Genomic DNA, 22,801 nt, shown 5'->3' with positions numbered 1-22,801 from the left:
TTTACACCATTTTTGAGTATTTCTTTAACAAAATTTTGAGTAAACACCATATTTGGTGTTATTCCATTGAAAAATCCAAAAATGGGTTTGAGTTTGGTGTATGGTTAGAGAAATTATCCACACCAAAAATGAGTTTTGGTATACGGTTGGAGATGGTCTTATGATCCAACACCATTTTTTATCTATTTTTTTAATTTAATTTCTTAACTTTTTAACAATTCATTCATTCCTTTAACTATTCTTAACTCTCACTATATTCTTCAATTTAAAAACACAATTAATAAAAACATTTCATTAATAGTAAAATTTTATTAAAAAACCCAAAAATGACATTAAGAATTCATAAAAAATTAAGACTTACATAATTTAAATCTCAAAAATTTTAAATTGCATAATTTAAAAACTATTAAATATTTTAAATTGCATAATTTAAATTCTAAAAATAAAAAATGACCACAATCAACTAGTACTATTTTCACTATCTTTAATTTCTCTATATTTTTTTCATACTTTTTCCTCATTTTTCTCTTATTTTACCAATTACACATTAAATCTCATGTTATTTATAAGTTTGTCTATTTATTTTTTTTTGAATGAATGGAGTATATTCCAAAAATTTGATAGCATATTATGAACTTTAAAAGTTTTTATATGGTGTATTAAATAGAGATATTGGTCCTTAAAATTATGAACCTTGACAAAATTTTAGTTTTTCACATAAACTTTAAAATTGGTCTTAAATATCACAAACTTTACATTTTGGAAAATATTTAAGATTAAGTTTAAAGTTTGACTCCCTCCGTCCTTTAAAATCTGACACTATTTGACCCGGCACAGATTTTAAGAAATGTAAAAGAAAGTGAGTTCAAAAAGTTGGTGGCATGCAGGTCCTACTTTTATATATTAATTTTAAAATAAAATGTGAGTTGGAATGAGTTAGTGGAATGTGAGGTCCAATACCAAAAATGGTAATAATGAAATGTGATAAATTTTTAGAGACGAACAAAAAAGGAAATATGTGACAAATTTTCAGGACAGAGGGAGTAGCATAATGATCAAAACTTATAATTTTAAAAATCAATATCCCAATAAAATATCGAAATGCTTGGTTAAACTGGTTCGATGGTTCGAGCTGTGGAACCATGCATAATCTAGTAAGTTTTCCTATCAATTTACGCTTCATTTTTCAAAACATTAATCGAAAAATCATGGTTGAAAATGTTATCGGTATTAATTGTTTGCTAATAATATTAAATTGTTTTAGCTTTACTCGAAGTGGAATGCTGATTTATGGTGTAATTTATGATGCATTTAACTTGGGACTATGAGTCTACTTAAAAATAGTTAAATTTTAAATATTATTATTGTTATTGTTATTATTATTATTACTTCCTCAGTTTCCTTTTTCGTCGGTTCGTAATTAAATGTCCCATTTACTTTTTACTTTTTACTATGTTCAGTAAACTTCACTAACTTCAAATTTATCTCAATCACATTTTATTTTAAATTCATACTCCATTCGTCCCAACTATGTTGATGCAAAATTTTTGGTCATAAAAATTAAAAAATTGTGTTGAAAAGTAAGAGAGAGGATTAAAGTAGGAAAAATAAATACTAGAGAGTGACTGAATGTTGTGCTTTTCAGTAGGTCATGTTGTTCTTTTTGTCAAAAAAAATAAAAGAACCAACTTTGTTGGAATATCCAAAAAGAAATACTCCTACGACCAGTGTCGTATCCAGAGTTTTTGATTTGGGGGTGCGAGTTTGTACGAAAATAATTACAAATGTTTAATATATATAAGAAAGTAATGAAAAAGAAAAAAATATTGAATACTTGATCCTTTTGGGGTTCGAACCCAGCCCACAAGAAAGATAGTGTGAGTGAATTGCCACTAGAGCACTTTGGGACACTTAATCATGGACATAGTGAGTAGTTTTAATAGTATAAACTTATACTGCGTACTACTCCCTCCGTCCCAACTAAGATGACGCACTTTCGTTTTCAGTTTTTCTCAATCAAGATGACACATTATTTTAATAACTTTATCTATTCAATTAATACACTCAACCACTCCTTTCTTTTTCCAATTAAATATAGCTCACTCTTTCTTTTTCTAATTTACTATATAAATCAACCACTTCTAAATTCCATTTCTTTCTAAATAAAAAAGAAAAACAAGAAAAACATGAATATTTTGCAACGCGTCAAGTGGGACCCAGTCGAAATACTTGGGGTATAAATTTGTTGAGAAGCAAAATAATTTCTCCTCTTTGAGCAAGGCGTTTTCTTTTTGTCTTTTTTTTCCTCATTTTTGTTTTTCTTTCTTTTTTTTCCACATCATTTCCCTTTCCTCATTTCCCTCGCTCAACGAGCCCTAATCCGATAATATTTCCGTTTCGATCATTCGATTGATCGATTTTTAGCTGCAAATCAAGCAAAAAATGCTGAATCAGAGATTTAAGCAACAGCAGCATCAGGCGTTGATGCAGCAAGCGCTTCTTCAGCAGCAGTCGCTCTACCATCCAGGCCTCTTAGCTGCTCCGCAGGTTTTTATTTATTTTTAGCTGTTTAGCTCCTGTTTTTGCAGTTAATTGATATTTTTCTAGATTTTTTGTGCATTTTTGAATGCTTCGGGTGTTGATCTAGGTGATTTTGTTTGCTTGTTGGTTCACTGATATTTTTTTTACGTATTGGTTGCTTTTATTGGCTAGTTTTCTTCATGCTTTTGTTGTGTTGCAGACTTAAGTTTTTGTTTGCTTGGTCATTGATGTGATTTTCCGAAATTTAAATTTGAATGGCTGGTTTTTAGTTCTATTTTGTCGTTGTTTGTTTGTTAAATTGCTGGCTGTATATGAGTGCGATTAGATTTTGGTGGAGGAAACTGTAGATCATCGAATGACATATTTTTCCTTTTGATAAACTAATTTGGAGCCATTGGAAACTGCATTACAAAATCAATTACCTTAGAATACTCCTAGTAAGTTCTCATACATAGGAAAATCCATTCTGAAAAGAGTTGTGACTCTAAGTAGAAAGATAAGGAAATTTTCATTCGAGAATATGCTTTTCTACTAGATGTCTAGTTAGTAGTTAATGTGAAAGACCAGTCCATCACCAGAAGAAGTTACCTGTTTCATGAAGAAAATCATTTTGTTTAGGTAAATATAATATCACCACATGTAAAGAGAAAGAAAGGGGAAGCAGACTGTATTGCTAGGTAAGCATAGTTTGCAACACTGCAATCAGTTGGCTCCCTCAGAAAGGATAAATACGTAGTTAGTTTAAGTTCATCAACCTTTACATGATTTTATTAATGGCAGAAGAGCTGAGAGCAAATTTTCGGATGGAAGCTAAAAAGATTTACTATTGGTGCCTGTTTTTTTTGTGCCTCTCACTATTTCAGAAAGTAAGTGGTACTATTTGATATGTGAAGCAAATGTGGTGGAGTTTCAGTTGTTTCCTTGCATTTTAAATGTGTAAAGCTGATGGATATTGAATGTATTTGCTTCTCATTCCTGCATGTATTCTTTACCTTCCAAATCCTTCACCTGTGGTGTATTTATCTTTTCCTTTTTTGTCCCTTGGGTAATTTGCATTCTGGCCAATGGTTTGGAAATTACTTTTCCTTTTCAGTTTAATTCATTTCCACCTCTGCATTTGCAGATTGAGCCAATTCCTAGTGGAAATCTGCCTCCCGGGTTTGATCCAACCACATGCCGCAGTGTGTAAGTGTTTATTTTTGGATTTCTTATTTTGTTTTGTTTAACCTTTTGAGTAACATTTAATGATATAACTGAGTTATTGCTCCAAAACTAAATTCACATGCCTCACTCTCTCTATATATATTTCTAATAATAGAATCTATTTGGTGCTGATAGTCTTATATGACCTCCTTCTGTAGATCATCTACTTCGGAATACTATGGCATCTGCACATATATATACTATCTTACTCGTAAATGTGATACTCCCTTTGTCCCATGTTACTTGAGTCATTTATTTTTTGCACTCATTTTGGAAAAATTATAATAAGTAGTTAAAGTGGAGAGAGAGTGAAGTAAGAGAGAAATATCTCTTCTGCATTATTTTCTCTCTTACTTAATTCTCTATCCACTTTAACTATTTATTATCGTTTTCCCAAAATGAGTGCAAAAAAGAAATGACTCAAGTAACGTGGGACGGAGGGAGTATCATTTTGTCATTCTTGGGAAGATTCTTATAAATTCCTTTATTTTTCTTTGTTTTCTTTTCTTTTTAAACTTCCAGGTTTTTTATTTTTTGAGAAAATGCAGGTATGTTGGGAACATTCATATACAGGTGACAGAACCACTTCTTCAAGAAGTTTTTGCAAGTACTGGTCCGGTTGAGAGCTGCAAGCTCGTTAGAAAAGAAAAGGTGTCAGTGCTCTCAAATAAAACATTCTGGTTATTCACGTACATCTAACTTTAGGATTATATTAACGATGTTTGCTTTGATGTTATTGTGCAGTCATCCTATGGGTTCATTCATTACTTTGATCGCAGATGTGCTTCACTTGCAATAATGACTCTTAATGGAAGGCACTTGTGAGTAGTAATTACTGAAGAGTGAAGATTTAATCTCTAAGTGCTGTGCTGTTAACAGTAATATTACCTTTTTGTGAATTTCAGGTTTGGGCAGCCTATCAAAGTTAACTGGGCATATGCTAGTGGTCAGAGGGAAGACACATCAAGTGCGCATCTTCTTTGATGTTTTTATACATGTGCATCCGCTAAATTAGCTTATAGTTTGTATGTTCTTTGAGTGTCTCATGAAAGTTTGAATCTGATTGCAGGCCACTACAACATTTTTGTTGGTGATCTCAGCTCTGAGGTTACTGATGCCATGTTGTATGCATGCTTTTCTGTTTATTCTAGTTGTTCGTAAGCATCTCTCGCCCTCTCCATTTAATTTCTTTTACTCTTGTTTGTCATAGTGATGCTTTTATTATTTTCATGTGCTCGTTAGTTCTAAGAGGTGTTAACTATCTCTTTTTATACTAGTGATGCAAGGGTTATGTGGGACCAAAAGACTGGCCGTTCTAGGGGGTTTGGATTTGTCTCCTTCCGCAACCAGCAGGTAAATCTTTATGTGATATCTGATCTTTTGTTCATAGTTTTACATTATACAGAAATTTTGAGTATGTTTTTTTTTTTCTTTTTTTTTTCCAGGAAGCTCAAAGCGCGATAAATGATTTAACTGGTGGGAATGGTTTGGGCTAATTCCTTAATAAACACTGTATTTCAATTAACAGAGATCTTAAGGTTGCTTTATATGAAACTTTGCAGGAAAATGGCTCGGTAGCAGGCAGATACGCTGTAACTGGGCCACAAAGGGTGCTGGTACCACTGATGAAAAGCAGAATTCGGATGCTAAAAGTGTTGTGGAACTAACAAACGGCTCTTCTGGTGAGTATGTTAGGGAACTATAAGTTTTAGTTGTTGCAAGAAACTAGAAGATTCTACTGACTCTGAACTCTGAAGCTAGTAATTACAGGTCGTTGAATGAATAAATGTTGATTTATATCTGGGTACTGTTTGAGTCGTTGCATGAGGGTGCTGTTTGTTGGTTTTCCATTAGAAACAACTAGATACCAGTTTCTTTATCGCCTTCCTTTCATGTCTACGAGCTGTAATCACTAGGTGATGACTACATATTGGTCTGACCATAGCTGATGCATACTTCTGCTTTTACAGAGGAGGTTAAGGAGGCAGCAAGCACTGATGCCCCCGAGAATAACCCTCAATACACCACTGTGTATGTCGGTAATCTTGCTCCAGAAGTAAGTCCTCTTTTGCTTGCTTCTCTCCCCACTCCCCTTATTTAGATTGTCTCCTGTGATATGATATCGGAATATACTTTATGTCGGAATGCTTGGATATGGAGCTCTTTGATGGTCTAAACAAATTATATAGAGGAGGATGCAACAAGTCATTACATGGATAAGCGTGTGATTCTTTATAGGTTTCTGCAATGATAACTTGATTTGAATAGTTGATTAGTTGAAAAATCAACTTTGAATGCATCTAACATGTTGACTAGTTGACCAGAACTTGGTGTCACAAAATTTATTTTCCTTGGTTTTATTTTGCCAGGTAAGCCAGGTTGACCTCCACCGCCACTTCCATGCACTTGGTGTGGGATCAATTGAAGAAGTTAGGGTGCAACGTGATAAAGGATTTGGCTTTGTGAGGTACAGCACCCATGCAGAGGCTTCTGTCGCCATTCAATTGGGAAATGCTCAGTCATATCTTTGTGGCAAACAAATTAAGGTTTGTTTTGTCCCTACTTGTTTTTATGGAGAATGATACAGAGTAATAGGTGGGTGTAACATAAGCATTCATTAACATCTCAGCATACGAACCATATTGCACAGTTCACATGATAACAATGAAGAAGCTGATGGAAAATAAGAAAGAGTGGAAAGATAGCAGAAAACAGAGATAGGAAATAAACAAAGATAAATAAAATAAATGATTAATTCTATGACTAAGAGGTCTTCCTCTGTTAAGGCCACAACAAAAATAGTTGAACTAAATATTATTTCTAACAGTTCTGCAGTATATAGTGTTTGTTAGGGACACCCCTGGGTTGTTGGATACACGGGCCCAAAAAATAGACAAACTTGTATATGACACGAGTATTAATGTGCAATTGGTAAGTAAGAGATAGATTGTAAAAATTAAGAGGGAAAAGGTAGTGGAAGTAGTGTTAGTGGATTGTGGGGTCCACATTATTATTAGTGTGTAATTAGTAAAAACTTTCCATATTTAGATTTTTTCTAATTTTGGGTAACGGCCCAAAATAGTAAAACTAGTCTATTTTTCATGGATAATGGTCATTCTCCCTAGTGTTACACTTATGTCCAAAATGTCATGTCAGGAACAATATATATTTCAAATTTTTATTATCTTGTCACTCTTTGTTCAAGCTTTTTTTCCATTTTCAGTGTTCATGGGGTAACAAACCAACACCGCCTGGAACTAGCTCAAACCCACTCCTTCCACCTGTACCTGCACCGCTGCACGGCTTATCTGCTGCAGACCTGTTAGCATATGAGCGGCAAATGGCCATGAGCAAGATGGGTGGTGTCCCTGCCCTCATGCCTCATCAGGGTCAGCACGCTCTAAAGCCAGCAGCGATGGGAATGGGTGCAGGCGCTAGTCAGGCCATCTACGATGGTGGCTATCAGAACATAGCTGCCGCCCAGCAGCTTATGTACTACCAGTGATCTGTTGAGATTTGATATACGTAATGTAGAATGTTCCGGCCTCTATGGGGTCCGGCCCTGTGTTGAGTTGTCAACATTTTCTAGGATGTGTAAAATCTTTGTTTGCAGTTTGTGCATTGTGTTGAGTTATCAGCTGCTTATGTACTGCCAGTAATATCTATGTATGTTTGGATTCTTGTAGGAATGAACAGTATGGTATATTTGCGAAATTTGTGAGCTAGAAACACCAAGATTTTCTATTTCCTGTTTTATAATTGTACAATCATGAGTTTTGCTATTCATTCACTTATAGATGATGATTTTCTCAGTCTGAATTTCGTTGTTGGTCAACGCAAATGAGTTAGTTATTGTCAATGTTAAAACATGGACCGGTAGGCGTTCTGACATAGCTATTGGCTCAGTGTTCCATTGGTGAAACTTGAATGCCATAAAAATTAAGAATATCTTCCTTTTTAATCTGGTCTATAAAAATATTTCATTTTCATGTATGAAAATTGAAAAATTCTTCCAAACTAATTACTCATATTCATCAATTTATTTACATCTTACAAGGATTAATATTAAACACTAATAGTATTGTGAGTTTCACTATTTAACCAACTCTCTTTTTAACTACCCTTATCGTACTTTCTCATGTTTTACCAATTACTCCCTTCATCCTACTCTAGGAGTTCCATTTCTAAAGTGGGACGGAGGGAATATGTTTTAATTCTCGTGCCGTTCTAAATGTCTTTAATTTTTTTGGGTTGGAGGGAATATAAAACAAAATAAAATTCTACTCCCTTCGTCCCACCGTAATTGAGGCGTATTCTTTTTTAGGTCGTTTCACTATAAGTGAGACATTTCATTTTATGCAAAAAAACAACGCTCTATCTCCTTCATCTTTTCTCCTACTCTTCTCCACCTTTTTTATTACTCATACTTTAATTTTTATTAGTTTAACCACTAAACATAACTACCTAAAAACTTGTGGCCAAAAGAAATGTGTTATATATGGTGGGACGGCGAGAGTACCTTTTTTTTACTATAATCTTATGAAAAGAAATCCATCATAATAAACACTTTTACCTGTGTATTACTCACTCCGTCCCAACTAAGTTGAGTCGTATTCTTCTTTGTGATGTCCCAACTAAGTTGAGTCATTTTCTTTATAAAAAATCAAAACATCCAATCACTCTTACTTTATTCCACTATTTACTTTACTCTCTCTTTATCTTTCTTACTTTATTCCTCTCTCCTACTTTTTAACACAATTTCTTAATCTCCGTGTCCAAAAGTTATGTCTCAACTTAGTTGGAGTATTATTGAAGGGAAGAAGGCTACAAAGTCTACCACATGAATATCCATCTAGGATTAAGTCATGAGATTCAATCTAATATACTAAAATTAGTTATAAATTTAATAGTTATAAATTTAATTATGGAAGTACAATTTTACAAATCGAACACCTCTAGGCAAAAAGAATTAGCACCTCTAAGCAAAAAGAATTAGCACCATGTCCTCCAAGTATAGATATTTCCCAACAAAAATTACCCATCAGGCCATCATGCATAAAACCAAACCAGAAACCTGGAGAAATTAGTGAAGATCTTTGACTACGAATTAATTATTGATAAAAGGAATGAAAATATGAAAAAAGGATAAATAGGAGATGATTCAGTTAAATGAAAAAAACAATATAGGTTTGAGTTCAGTCTAATTATTGGAGGTCCCAAAATTTCAGAAAAAAATAGGAGTACAATTTTTCGTATAATCGATTCCAAATATATAAAATACAGTGGAATTCCAAATATATAAAATACAATAAAATGAAATATTAATACGTAAAAAGTAAGTCTCTTATTTTACAGAAATACGGGAAACACACTGTGACAAATTATACCAAAAGTACATATTTTGGCCTTTGGGTGTGTAGATGTTGCAGGTTAAAATTCCATAAAATAAGACAGTAAAATTGTAAATTTGTACCAAAATGCATTTTCTTTTTTTTTTTTTTTTTCTGAAGATGAGAATTTGATCAAAACCGAATAAAAAGAGTCAATATACAACATTTTGTATGTTTGCGTGGTATTTCAAAATCGCAAAGATAGGCGCTCTAAGACAGTAATATATACCTGGGAACAAGAAAATAAATTTAGGGTGTGTTCGCTTTCCCGGTTATGTCAAGAAATGGCCCTAAATCTGGGCAATTTCGTATGTTCGGTGTGGCAGACTAAATTATTGACGGCCCTAGAATATAGCTAGGCCTGCACTATTCATTGCTGAAATGGCCGAATACAAATATTGCGATTTTGGAGGTTTTTATATCTGGCTTTGGAATGTGCATCCAGAAATAGATGCAGGATTACAATTTTACCCTCAATTTTGGTGGTTCGTTACAATTTTCTCTCTCCACCGCCGATCTACCTTTATCCCTTCTCCCTGCATTTTCCCTTCTCTTTCTCTCTGCAACATCTCCATTTTCAAAAACACAGTAGTAAAATAGAGTTCTCATCACTCTTTTCCCACTCATCTCTTTCTTTGCCTTTTCACAACTTTCCATTAAATTCAATCCCAGAAACAAAAGAAAAAAAAAAAAGATTCGGAGGTCTTTATTTTTCTTCCTCCCTCCTCTCTTGTATGCTCCAATTTATTGCCCGAGATCTTGATTTGATTAATAAAAAGTGAGAAGAAGGGAACCCATAACACTGTGAAAGTTATACTGAGAGGAAAAAGGATGTCCATGCTTGATCCAGGCTCAAATCAAGTTCTTGATCTCAACAAAGTGGCTTCAATCCCCGGTGCAGATTACAAAACCCTTATCAATGGGAAGGCGTCGCCTTCCACATCAATCACGAGGACTTTCCAGCGTCCGAGATATAGATTCGAACTTGCTGGAGGAGGACGGCCAGCGGCCTATAGAGAAATTTGAACTCAAGGAAAAATCGTTTTGGGTGTGAGAAAAGAGTGAGGAAAAATCGAACTTGGAGAGAGAAGAACACTCAGGCATAGAGGAGACTGAAAGGGAAGAGCGAGGGCTTTTTTGTCAGTACCCTCAAATAAAGAGCAGTTTTTTTCTAAAACATGATGCCAAATCTTGTTCAGTGAACACACAAATTGAATTCTCTACTGGTGGGACCTACCGCCTAATTCTGATCAAGAATTAATTCTTGGCCTTAACCTAAAGAAGAAAGCGAATAGCTCCTTATAGTATATGTATATTTGGTCTTTATTTCATGTAATTGGGCTACAATTTGTCGGTTAAGGTTTCAGCCTAAATTGTGGTTAACTGGAGAGAGAGAGTGCGTGGAAGTATTAAATGGAGAAATAATGAGAGTTGGATACTTAATTGGAAGGAGAAAAAAAAGTAGTTGAGTGTATTAATTGGAGAGAGAAAGTTACCAAAATAGAATTGTGTCATCTTGATTGCGACAAACTAAAAGGAAATGTGTATCATCTTAAGTGGGACGGATGAAGTATTATTTAGGAAACAATCGTTATTTCATTATACCACTATAATGGAAAATTGCATAATCTTAAATATGAAAATTACTATTATACATTATATTGCAGGAGCGCGTTAAAATGCTAACTTTTCTTAAATTACTAAAATGCTAACTTATCAACGTAGTATATTAAAAATGTCAACAAGACCACATTAAAATGTCAACACATATTTGTGTTGACATTTTAATAAAATGTGTTGACATTTAAATATCAATTTCAACATAATGTATTAAAATATCAACTTAATTTATATTGATAATTCAGTATTATCGTATTGGCATTTTTAATACATCGCATTGATGAGTTAGCAAATTAGCAACGGATCACACCCTTTATATTGCATATTTATATCTACACATAAAATTTCAAAATATCTTATATGTACCGACAATAAAAAAAAAATATATGCAACACTTATTAGTAGTTAGTACTCCTTTCTCAATAAGCGTCACATTTGATCATTTTTGTCGTCTTATAATAAGAGTCACATTTCATTTTTATAATAAATGGTAAGTAGGTCTCACATTACACTAACACACTTCACTCACATTTTATTATAAAATCAATATAAAAAAGTTGGCCCCATATTCCACTAAATTTTCCAATCCACTATTCTTTATGTTTCTTAAAACTCATGCCTTCACCAAATGTGACTCCTATTATGCCTACACCAAGTTTCATAGATAATAAATAAAGAAGAAGGAAAAAAAAAAAATCGAACCGCCGAACCGGCCCGGAACCGGCGGTTTTCACGGAAACCGACGTTTTTGAACCGGCACCGGAATCGGCGGTTTTTTGAACCGGAACCGGAACCGCCAAGGACCCTGTCGGGCCGGTTCAGGTTCATGAAAATATTGAACCGTGAACCGCCGGTTCCGAACCGGAACCGGCGGTTTTTGAACCGTGTGCACACCTAGGCGGCGGTGGCCCTTCTTATTCTTCCTCTTCTTCTTGATGTTGGTCACCCCCTTGAGCATTTGAATGCTCATCTCCCTCTTGATAGGCATTGATGGCGTCGAAGGTGGGATCCTCCTCGGGAGCAAAGTCGTGGATGCGAGTGGGGATATTCATTTTTCATCTCTCCCCTTGAACAAGAGTTGCTTCAATGGCATATCTATGGGCTTGAGAGTTGAGCTTCCACATGTCTTGATTGTCCCATGTATCACTTTGGTCAAGTGTGGGATTGGAACGAAAAAATGATCCAACTCTCCTTCCAAGAAAAATGCTTGGCCCTAGAATCCGTCTTCATGAGCCCCATCGTTAATAACACTTCATAAGTGATGAACATCTCTCCTATGTTCACAGTAAAGTTGATAGTCGGGAGCCCCACCTGTTCGACAACGTGATCAATCCCCCACACATATAGTGCTTCTGTCCTTCTTGGAGATGCGGTCGAGGTAAGTGGTGATGTAGGTGCCAAAGTTACACCCCCTTTTGGTGGGAGGAACCACATCACATGGATCTCCGTATGAGACACTCCTCCGCCATCTATTCGAGCAAAGATCAATTGATTCATGTCGCGGTGGAGATATCTAAGGATGGGGTTGCGGATGGACGTTGAGTTGGCATTTCCCGACATGAATTAGGACAAACCTTGTGGGACGGAGGAAGTAATATATTTACTCGATATCACTCTTTATTTTTATTTTAAATTTTAATATTTGTGTCGTAAGTTCGAAGCCGATTTTAACAATGTACGCTCCTAGAAAAAAGGGCAAAATTGAACGAAATTTCAACCAAACTAAGCAGAAATTAAAAGAGAAACAAATCAAACAGTATAAATAAAGGGAGCTTGATCATCAATTACAGTAACTTTAAATGTGTCCATAAACAAACACAAGCTAAGAAAATAAATATGAAACGCACATCACATCTTCAAATCAGTTCTGATGGCATCTCAATTTGTTTCGTACATATATATGTTAGAGCTTAGTATAACAAAAGATCCAACCATACCAGCTTGATGTTGTAGGATATCGAAGCAGACATGCCTCTCGACGAGACGGCATCTGCTTCCAGCCATTCCACCTGCTGCTACCTCCGGCCATTCTTAGCATTCTTTCTCCGGCTGCTCTCTCTGTGTTTTGCTGATGCTCCGCCTGTCTATGTTGCATAAGAGAAAATACTTGTCAAAATGAATCCCGGTGTCTAAACAAGGGAGTAATTATGCGAAACACGAAGGGATAGTTAGGCATGCCATACCCTTATGCAGAATCCCCTGAGTTGGGTGGACTTTCTAAAGCTCGTCCCGGAGGAGTTCCTCTTGTTCGAGGTGCTTGATGCCTCACTGGACGAGACACATGAGTGAGAAGATCCCAAGGTATCAGTGTCACTCTGGAATATCTCCTCAAAGAGAACTTGCAGATCTTCAAAACTCTCATTTCTACTTTCCTGTTAGTCAATATATTAGCACAACTTAGTCATATTAATGCGCAGACATGTTGACAACAGAGCTGGCGCCTTGTTCGGAAACTACCAACAATGTAAAAGGCGCAAAAAGATAGATTGGAGTCGCTGAAAATTGCATAAACTAAGCTGAGAGATGCACAAAGATTGGTAAAAAGAACTCACATTTGAATTATTTTGGTTCATCATTGCTGCCATTTCACTCAAGAAATCACCCATACCGCATCAATATACAAAAAGATAAATCAATTTTTAAGACAATTGAAAGAAAAGATATTCATTTCAATTGCAAGATTGAAATAATCGACACAAGTGTGAAAATGCAGAAGCTAAATTAGCATTTTTCGCCTTTTCTTTTTCTGTTAAACAACCATTTCTTTCGACATATGTCCAAGACCAGAATTTATTCACATTTTCTTGAGGTTAAGTATGACTAAATAAGATGATATAATGAACTGTTTAAAGGAATCTTCAGCAACGGCAACAAACTGAGTAAGAAAATTGTTATAAAAGCAGGCAAGATTGGTAGAAGGCAAGCTAAGACGAGTTGAAAGGGATTTTGCGAAGGCCTCTCCTTCTGGAGTGGGGATAAAAACCAAGACACATCCCAAAATCTTACTAAAGAGGAGCATAATTACAACTCACATTTTCGTCATCATCATCATCATCATCGCTGTTATAGATTCCTACGTCGTACAGAAACCTTTTGTTTGCATCCGAAAGAACTAATAACATAAGCATCTCGTGAGTCCAAGCATCGCACATGCTATCATGTTACAGTCTCAGCATATAATCATCAACAAATCACCAATCACTAATCAAAATATTTCAAACCGGCATTAACACCTTTCTCTCAATATACGAGTGAAGAAAAATAAAGATTTCAGCCCCAAATTTTCATCCTTTTGCCCGAAATTCGTTCCAATCATCCAAAGCCTTACCATTTTGTAGCAAGCAGGATAGAGAAAGCAAGAAAAAGGAGGAGGCTTCAAATACCTGAATAAGCTTGCTGAATATCTTGAAATTTTTCCTTTGCCTCTTTAACAATCTTTTGATTCGCAGAAGCAATGCAACGATCCGGATGCCATTTCTACCATGAAAAGAACAAGACAAAATTCAATTTTCCACATCCAAAAAGGAAATTTAACATGATCTTCTTGCATATACCACCATGATTCATGACCTTTTTTTTCAAAAGTAGCAATCATTTATAGAAACCAATATCCCTCACTTATTCTACCTTAAGCTTCAAGAAACCCATTCTCAACTGGTATTAAGAATAAAACACATGAAAATTTAAATTACAAATTCTAACCATAGCAAGTTTCTTGTAGGCGTTTCTAAGATCAGCTGGCGTGCATTCTTTCTTCAGCCCCATAACACCATAGAAATCACTGTTTTTCTCTTTCTCAACTGCCATTTCTCAGCTCAACAGGAATTATCCGAGAAAAATTCAATCTTGCCAACAAATTTTAAGAAAATATATCTGGCAATCTGCAAAGTATACTACTACTACTACATCAAAGGGTGCAAGATTACAACACAGTGAAAACTCAATAAAATACACTTTTGTACATGTGAAATAATATTATTGTCTGTGAAATAATATTATATATTGCTATTTTGGGGTGTCTGTAATTTAAAATTTTATTTTTATTTTTATTTTAAATTTTAGGTAAGGAGATTCACTGTTCGTCCAATTCATTATTAATATACTCCCTCCGTCCTATAGAAGTTGGCATACTTTGAAAATGGCACGAGATTTTAGGAGGTTTTGTTTTGTGTGTTAAATGGAGAGAGAAAATATAATTTTTATATTCATGTGAGAGAGAACTTTTTCCAAAAAGGGAAATGTGACATCTTTTGTGGGACAAACTAAAAAGGAAAGTGTGCCAACTTCTCTGGGACGGAGGGAGTAGTATAAAAGTGAAGTCCATTTTCCACTAACTCATTTTCCGCTTTCTTTACAAAATCTAATAATTTTAAAAAATTTATGTCCAATCAAAATAAGACTATAAATATCGGACGGAGTGAGTAATTAGTTTGCTTAAAAAAGAAATTGAGGTGGGTTAGATAACGATTGCGGTGATCAATGCTAAGATTCATTTTGTGTATATTTGTGGCGGGATTTGTCTCCAGAAGCTTCTCAATTAAGTGACGAAGAGAAGAAAGGCCAGCTTTGTAACTCTTATATGAATCAATAGTTGAGAATCACTGTAAACAAAAGTTGAGATGCAATTAATAACGCTTGAAATTTTTTAAAACTAACCATAATTAAGAATAGCAGCCAAAAAAAACATGTTTCACCCCACAAACTACTGAACAAGTTATTAAGATCTCCCTAAGCAGTAGAACCACATCTGAAATGTAATACAATGCTGAAGTACTAATTATGAAAATTATTACAATGGAATTAACATAATTAACCCATTCACCTCAGTTTTAACATCTTCAGTTTTATCTAAGACAGAATTTGAAGAATATTAGATTTAAGCATCCTAGTTTGATGCTATCTGCAAAGGGCTTAGGAACTTGGCGCTAAAAATACCCATGAATCCAAGCACAACCATGGTCGGAATTTATGAAGATGACTATACCTACAAGTTAAACTTATTAGTGACAAACAATTAGTATTTCAAAAGTGTCTAACTGAATTCAATGAACAGCTAATTAAAGAAAAGTCTAATGATACATGTATGGAAAATGGGCCTACCATGAAAACAATGCCTATTTGCACAGCTGCATTATTGATTAATTGAAAGCAATTCTAGATAGTTTAATCCTATTTTATACTCCTATATTTTTTTTCAATTAGATAAGACTGACAATGTCTCCACGATCAACGAAATACTAGATTTTTATTTTCTGTTTTGTGAAAATAAAGGTATTTATTTGATTTGTAGATCACTTTGCTAGTATAAAAGATTGATAATAGATAGGGTTGGGGAAAAATACCGAAATACCGAAATACCAGGCTTATCGTACTGAAAAAATATCGAAAATACCGAATTTTTGATATACCGTGACTTTCAGTATGGTATGATACCTTACCGAAAGATTGCGGTAAGGTAACGATATGAATTTTCAAATACTGCGGTATACCGCTGCATACGGAAATTCGGTATATACCGTAAATTAAGGTATATACCACAAAAATATAAACACAATTATATATAAAATATATTTTATATATTTTTAAATTATAAAATCTATTGTGAAATATAAATATAATTATGAATAAATTATAGTTAATTTATTTTTAAAATTATAAATTATAAATAATATTTTAAAAACTCTAATTTGCTATTTTAATTGATGTTGAAAGTCATGTATACCGCAAAAGTAAGGTATACCGAACTTCGGTGCGGTATACCGAAAATGAGGTACGGTATCGGTATGGAAATTTGTCATACCGAAAATAAGGTATACCGAAGTTCGGTATACCGAAGACTTTGGTAAGGTAAAGGTATGACTTTTTCATATACCGCATTTACAGTAAGGTATACGGTATTGTGGTTTCGGTAAGGTATACCTTACCTATCCACCCCTAGTAATAGATGATAAAATTCTTATTACTAATGTTGTGGTAGTACGAATTTTAAACTTATACCAATTTTAAATATTGTGCATACAAATTACACCCCATTAACATTTATTTTCTTATCCTCTTCCAAATTATAATATGCCACTTTCTTATTTTCTTCCTTTTAATATGTAGGCAGTTAATGTCATGAGTTCGACTCCAATAAAAACTAGCAAAAATATAAATTTCATCTATTATTGTATTTTTCAAATGGTGGGAAGAGCTAGAAGACTCTTAAATTAATGCGACATAAATTCTTATGAAACATAATAGCAAGTTGGCAAATTGAAGGTGTAGAGCCAAATAATAACTCAACATATGGGGGTGAACTAGAAGCTACTCTTTGGCATTTTATTTCGTTCATGTCTATTTTTAAAATCCATATGCAGATGCTATGTTTGGCTCCCCACATACATGTAGTTGATGTGTAGATTGAGACATTCTCAAGAACATAATTTATTTATATACATTTATAGGGTCATATTAAAATGTTTCGATGTTTATAGGATAGTCTAATTGGCGAGTACATAATTCAATAATCATAAATTCATAAATTTTCGAGGCTAAGCCAACAATTACAATTCTCCCTAGCTAATTTCATTTGTTTCCATTATTTTATCTCTAAAGCTAGAAAATGGTCTCTATGTAGAGAAAAAAAAATGTTGGCTTAAATATTTTGGTAGCAACACATATTTAGGAAAACAAAAATAATGTATGTATAGATGTAGAAAATTCACTAAAATTTGGTAGACACAAGAGTTGAGTTAAGACTTGAAATTGACATGCTGTGTTAAACATCACATGCGCCGAAAAATTCCAATAATATCTTGATCACAAAAAGTGGAGAAGGGAAGTAATAGGCATGTTGTGTTAAACATCACATGTTGTGTTAATGTTAGAAAATTCCAGTAATAGGCTTGTATCAATAATGACAACAATATTTTATTCTTGTTATTCATCAAAATTTTAGGAAATGAATGAAATTTGGAAAAACGGTATATAATATCGAGGGTATTTTGTTTAAGTAAATTAATCTTTTTCCAATCCTTTTAAAATATACCTTAACGCCATCTCCAACTATTTACACCAAACTCAAACTCATTTTTGAGTATATTTCACACCTAAAAATAGTTTTATTCCAACCATTTACACCAAATTCAAAATTTACACCATTTTTGAGTTTGTCTCACAAATTTTTTGCAGAAACACCATATTTGGCGTTGTTCACAAAAAATACTAAAAATGAGTTTGAGTTTGGTATATGGTTAGAAAAGATTTCTACATCAAAACTCAATTTTGGTGTATGGTTGGAGATGATCTAAGAGAATAAAAATCGAACAAATTTATTGTTCAATTTGCTTAGTTACCGATCGGTTAGTCAGTTAACTAAATATTTTAACTAACCAAAATTAACTAAAAAATACATCGATGTATTTTTTTGGTTTGGGATCGTTTAAAAATTAAAGATGTATATTTTTTAAAAATTAAAGATGTATACTCGTTCAAGGCATAAAAATTCACAAATTCACAAATTAATAATTATGGAATTAAAATTTCGATACGAATACGGGAAAAATTCAACCATTTAATTTTTAAAAAAAGCATACATCTTTAATTTTTTTAAAAATACATAGTTCACTAAAAAAAACGATCCCAAACCAAAAAACAATTCAAACAAAGTTACATGTTATGCCTTGAATCTGTATAGTTTGCCGCCAGCCGAACGGGGCCTTCATTTTCGACGATAATACATGTGTTAGAGTTTTTTTAAAAATCGTATATATAGAGTTTGCAATGAGCCGTATATATAGAGTTTTAAAAAAAATCAGAAATTGGGACGTCCGCCTGGACTTCTGTCGTGTCACCGCAATAGCGGACGTAACGACGGAGGTCTCGACGAACGTCTGCGCACGGCCGCGGATACCTCACGTCCGCCTCTCGCGACGCAATAGCGGACGTCCCGCACGGACGACCGGCACGCCGGTCCGACGTCTGTCGGGATATCCGCTCTTGCGGATGCTCTAAGACAGATGTCCAAATCTAGTACACCGATTGGATATATTGATCCAACAAACACCAAGTATGTTGTCAGTCTTCACCTAATTAGATCACTGCAACAAATACTCCATCTGTCCTTTTTAAAATAAACGTTTTCTTTTTTTGTTTGTCCTATTAAAAATGTAACTTTTCCAAAAAATGAAAACAATACTCTCTCTACATTTTCTTCTCTCTTACTTTACTCCCTCTTCATTAACTCACAAAATACTACATAAAATCTCGTGCCAAAGAGCAAATGTTGCATATTTAATAGGGCGGAGGGAGTATATCTTATAAAGACGCAAAGTTAGTGACACAATCATTTGTGTTGGAATTTTTTTAAAATACCCTAAATTCGAGACACAAAATAAAGCGTGCTTAAATTAGTGACGCATTGAACACACGTATCTCTAATTATTTATAGAAAAATGATTTTTTGACATAATGACAATGCTATAATAAGGTTTAAATAGTAATTGAGCATTGTATTTTATTTTTAAAGAAATTACATTTTATGTATATACTTCCCTTACATTAATTAGCTTATTAAATACATCTATTTAAGTATATAGAGATAAATCTTGTATATATAATATTGTTTTGACAATGTGGGGAACTACATATGTTGTGATGGATGATTTTTTTTTCTCTCCCACTTTTATTGTATCTACTTAAAGACATACTTTTAAAATTTCAAATATAATAGTTTTATTAGATTTAAATGTGTGGCGTATATATTGTCAACGAATAAAATCAATACTTATGTTATACTTTATTAATAAATACACGGATTTTTTTTGAATATGTAAATTTTTTTTAATCAAAGACAAAGTGTGCCTTAATGTTGTTTGTAGAGGTATTACAACAAAAGAAAAAGAATACCGGATTCGTTTGACTGCAACTGTTGATGTTATTCGTTTTCTTTTGAATCAAAGTTTGCCTTTCAGGGGACATGACGAGTCATCTACTTCTTTAAATCAAGGGAATTTTCTTGAGCTATTAAAATGATATGGTTTGAGGCATGATGAAGTTGGTAAAGTAATATTGAAAAATGCTCCGGGAAATAATCAAATGACATCTCACTCTATTCAGGGAGATGTAGTTAGGGCTTGTGTAGTTGAAATTACACTTGAAATATTGAGAGAGCTCGGAGATTGATTCTTTTCTATCATGATTGATGAGTCTCGGGATTGCTCAACAAATGAGCAAATGACCATTGTTATAAGATTTGTGAACGAGAAAGGAGAGATAATAGAAAGATTTTTATCACTTGTTCATGTTAAAGAAAAAATCAATTTGTTTGAAAGAGGCTATTGATTCTGTATTTGCTAAGTTTGAATTATCTTTGTCAAAAGTGAGAGGCTAAGAATATGATGGAGCATCAAACATGAGAGGTGAATTCAATGGATTGAAAGCATTAACTTTAAAGGAAAATTCATCTTCTTGACATGTCCATTGTTTTGCCCACTAGCTTCAATTGGTTTGTGTAGCTGTGTCTCAGACAAATCAATATGTTTGTGTTTTTTTAGTTATCTTGGCTTATTTGTTACATTATGTGGATCTTTTTGCAAAAGGACGGAACAACTTCGATAAAATGAACATGATAGACTTGTTCAAATGAAGGAGAACATGAAAAATTATAACAGGTAAAGGAAAAAATCAAGAAACTTCTTTAAAGAGACCAGGTGACACTTGGTGGGGCTCTCATTATGCCTCTACAATTCGTCTTGAAAGTATGTAGCCTTCGCTAACAAAAGTGCTTGAAAACGTACTTGTTGATGGCACTGAGATCGCAACAAGGGGAAAAGTGGTAGGTGTTCTTAGGGGTGGTTCGGTACAGTATACCGTACCGTGAGTGTCATACCGTATACCGTACCGAAAGTTACGGTATGACAAAAACCATACCGATACCGTATCGTAAGTTTCGGTATACCGGAATTCGGTATGGTAGTTTTCTATACCGTTACCATACCGTGTTATCGGTATTATCGTACCGCATTTCGGTATACCGTACTTTTGCGGTATACCGAACTACGATATGGCATTCCGATATACCGTTATACCGTGTTTTGCGGTACGGCATACCGTATATCGTGAAAAAATCTATTCTATCCAAAATATTTAAAAAAATCTAGTTTTTAACTACTTCAAAAAGTACAAAATAATTAAACTAACAAAATCAAATCTTGTTCATACATCATTCTAACAAATTATAAAATCATGAACAACATCATCTTCATTTCTTGCAACCTCATGGTGAGTTTGACAAAAGACATTACTTGTAGACGAGACTGAAAATGGAGGATCCAACCTGCTACTTAGGAACAAGAAATAGAGATTAGTTATGTCACATAAACAAAATACTGAAAAGAACTCATTAACAAGTATGAAATAGTGTTTTCATATAGTTACTTAAATTCTAAAATAAATGGTTTTGGGAAGGAGGGACCATAAACATAATTTGATACATATCCGTAATAAATGGAGTATTTGATTATTATACAACACAATTTATACTAGTAGATGATTAGTATAATACGTGTACCTATGAATATCTAGAAAACAACTACTATAGGATAAAAGAATATTTGAGAATCAAGTAGAATACAAGTATTGCTATTTCAGAATTCAGATTATTAACTTGTAGTGTAACACCTTAAATAGGGTTCCCAATTTTAATTCTTTTATTTTTGTTTAATAGAAATTCTTATTTTTTAAAATTTAGTTTAAATATAACATATATAAATATATATTTATATATTATATAACAATCGGTATACCGGTATACCACAGTATACCGAAGCATCGGTATATACCGAATCTTCGGTATACCGGTATATATCGGCATACCGAAGATTCGGTATACTGCGGTATGGGAAATCTAATACCGTTACCGTACCGATCTCTATCGGTACGGTATCATACCGTACCGAAAACTACGGTATACCGAAAAAACGGTATTTTCGGTATTGTTTTGGTACGGTAAGTCCGATATTCTGGTATTTCGGTATAATTCCCCAGCCCTAGGTGTTCTACAAAAAATGGAGACTGATAAGGCTAATTTCATGCATCGGTATGTGCAAAGTAATGTTATAATTTGCTGGGTCTAACACGTTTACTAAGCCAGATGTGTGAAGAAAATGGCTAGATCGAGGAAGTTATGGAGGAGATGGTCTAGCAGGAGAATGGAACGAAATGAGCAGGAATTACGAGGAAATTGGCGTGATAAAGGGAGTCTACAGCTGAGGGCAACAAAGTCATTATCAATTCCTCGCTGGACCCACTAAAACGCCTATAAATAGAGAGGAGCATGCAGCGCAAGAGAGTTTTTTTTTTACTCTTCTTAGCTCATACATTTACACACACACTTGGGAAAAATTATGGGGATAATCGTGATAGGGTGGGTACTTTCTAAAGATCTCGAGTTTGGTAACACCGTCCTAGTGAGGGCGAAGATACCATTGTTTTCATTTCAGCTGTTTTTGCTAGTTTCCACCGTCGAACTTCACTTTTGGGAGTCGACTTTGATGTTGATGATGTTTAACTGCTTATCGCTCATGGATCTGAGTTTAGCTGTTTAAGTTCAAGTTATTTTGCTTAGATCTCTCTGCTGTTAGCGTAATTCTTAAATTGCTATGTCGATCTCTGCTTATTTCGTTATTGAGGTGTTTGATGTGGAATTTGGTGACAGATCTGTGGTTGATTGAGTGATCGGAGCTTAAATTTGTAAATCTGACGTGATGGAGAATTTCTTCTGTTTGGAGTCCGTGTCGGACGCTTGGATCCGGAGTGGATTTAGCGTCTGAAGTTGGTTTTGGCGTGTGAAAGAAACAGTAGTTGATAGACTTGTTTAATTTCCTTTGTTTTCTATTTCACTTCGTCTAGGTATGCAGATCTGTTAAGTTCTTCGTTATTTATGCATAGATTTGATTTCAAGTTAGTAGCCCTGTTTTTGATTTGCTTATGTGTTTTCTCAAGAAGTTTTATGCGAATTTGGTTGTGGAAGACGATGTCACTGTCAGTTAGTACGAGAGTTAGTT

At 34.1% G+C, this 22,801-nt stretch overlaps 2 protein-coding genes across 5 annotated transcripts; one reads left to right on the top strand and one right to left on the bottom strand.

The window, feature by feature from the left end:
- Positions 1–2,270: 2,270 nt before the first annotated feature.
- LOC125206490 (oligouridylate-binding protein 1B-like) lies at positions 2,271–7,488 on the top strand. 2 transcript variants are annotated; one of them, XM_048105741.2, is made up of 12 exons: positions 2,271–2,547; positions 3,665–3,726; positions 4,293–4,395; positions 4,489–4,565; positions 4,650–4,711; positions 4,814–4,901; positions 5,022–5,097; positions 5,190–5,220; positions 5,307–5,426; positions 5,715–5,800; positions 6,114–6,290; positions 6,968–7,488. In XM_048105741.2, exons 1-12 carry the CDS (start codon positions 2,443–2,445, stop codon positions 7,247–7,249), a joined length of 1,269 nt encoding a protein of 422 aa, XP_047961698.1. In that variant the 5' UTR covers positions 2,271–2,442; the 3' UTR covers positions 7,250–7,488. The 2 variants fall into 2 exon arrangements, with proteins under 2 accessions (XP_047961698.1, XP_088917930.1); XM_089061804.1 differs by having other exon boundaries at positions 4,267–4,395.
- A 5,025-nt stretch (positions 7,489–12,513) lies between these two features.
- On the bottom strand, positions 12,514–14,728 carry LOC125208660 (uncharacterized). Of its 3 annotated transcripts, none has more exons than XM_089060693.1 (5): positions 14,457–14,728; positions 14,138–14,231; positions 13,787–13,866; positions 12,938–13,126; positions 12,514–12,834 (listed from the first exon to the last, which is right to left on the bottom strand). In XM_089060693.1, the coding sequence occupies exons 1-5, from the start codon at positions 14,559–14,561 to the stop codon at positions 12,658–12,660; spliced, it is 645 nt and encodes a 214-aa protein (XP_088916819.1). In that variant the 5' UTR covers positions 14,562–14,728; the 3' UTR covers positions 12,514–12,657. The 3 variants fall into 3 exon arrangements, with proteins under 3 accessions (XP_088916819.1, XP_088916820.1, XP_088916821.1); XM_089060694.1 differs by lacking the exon at positions 13,787–13,866 and adding an exon at positions 13,307–13,332; XM_089060695.1 differs by having other exon boundaries at positions 12,514–12,838; positions 14,457–14,727.
- Between the last annotated feature and the right edge of the window lie 8,073 nt (positions 14,729–22,801).

Source organism: Salvia hispanica, chromosome 6, assembly GCF_029641045.1.
Source record: "Salvia hispanica isolate PSC_SH4W2 chromosome 6, Shi_PSC_v1, whole genome shotgun sequence".
Taxonomy (NCBI): Eukaryota; Viridiplantae; Streptophyta; class Magnoliopsida; order Lamiales; family Lamiaceae; genus Salvia; species Salvia hispanica.
The sequence above is the reverse complement of the archived record's forward strand: the minus strand, read 5'-3'. Positions and strand labels throughout refer to the sequence as shown.

Coding starts and splice junctions, on each gene's coding strand:
- LOC125208660 (XM_089060693.1), bottom strand. CDS start 14,561: ATGGCAGTTGAGAAAGAGAAAAACAGTGATTTCTATGGTGTTATGGGG. Junction 14,232..14,456: donor CCTACAAGAAACTTGCTATG/GTTAGAATTTGT, acceptor TTTTCATGGTAG/AAATGGCATCCGGATCGTTG. Junction 13,867..14,137: donor TATTCAGCAAGCTTATTCAG/GTATTTGAAGCC, acceptor TTATGTTATTAG/TTCTTTCGGATGCAAACAAA.
- LOC125206490 (XM_048105741.2), top strand. CDS start 2,443: ATGCTGAATCAGAGATTTAAGCAACAGCAGCATCAGGCGTTGATGCAG. Junction 3,727..4,292: donor CCAACCACATGCCGCAGTGT/GTAAGTGTTTAT, acceptor GAGAAAATGCAG/GTATGTTGGGAACATTCATA. Junction 4,396..4,488: donor AGCTCGTTAGAAAAGAAAAG/GTGTCAGTGCTC, acceptor GTTATTGTGCAG/TCATCCTATGGGTTCATTCA.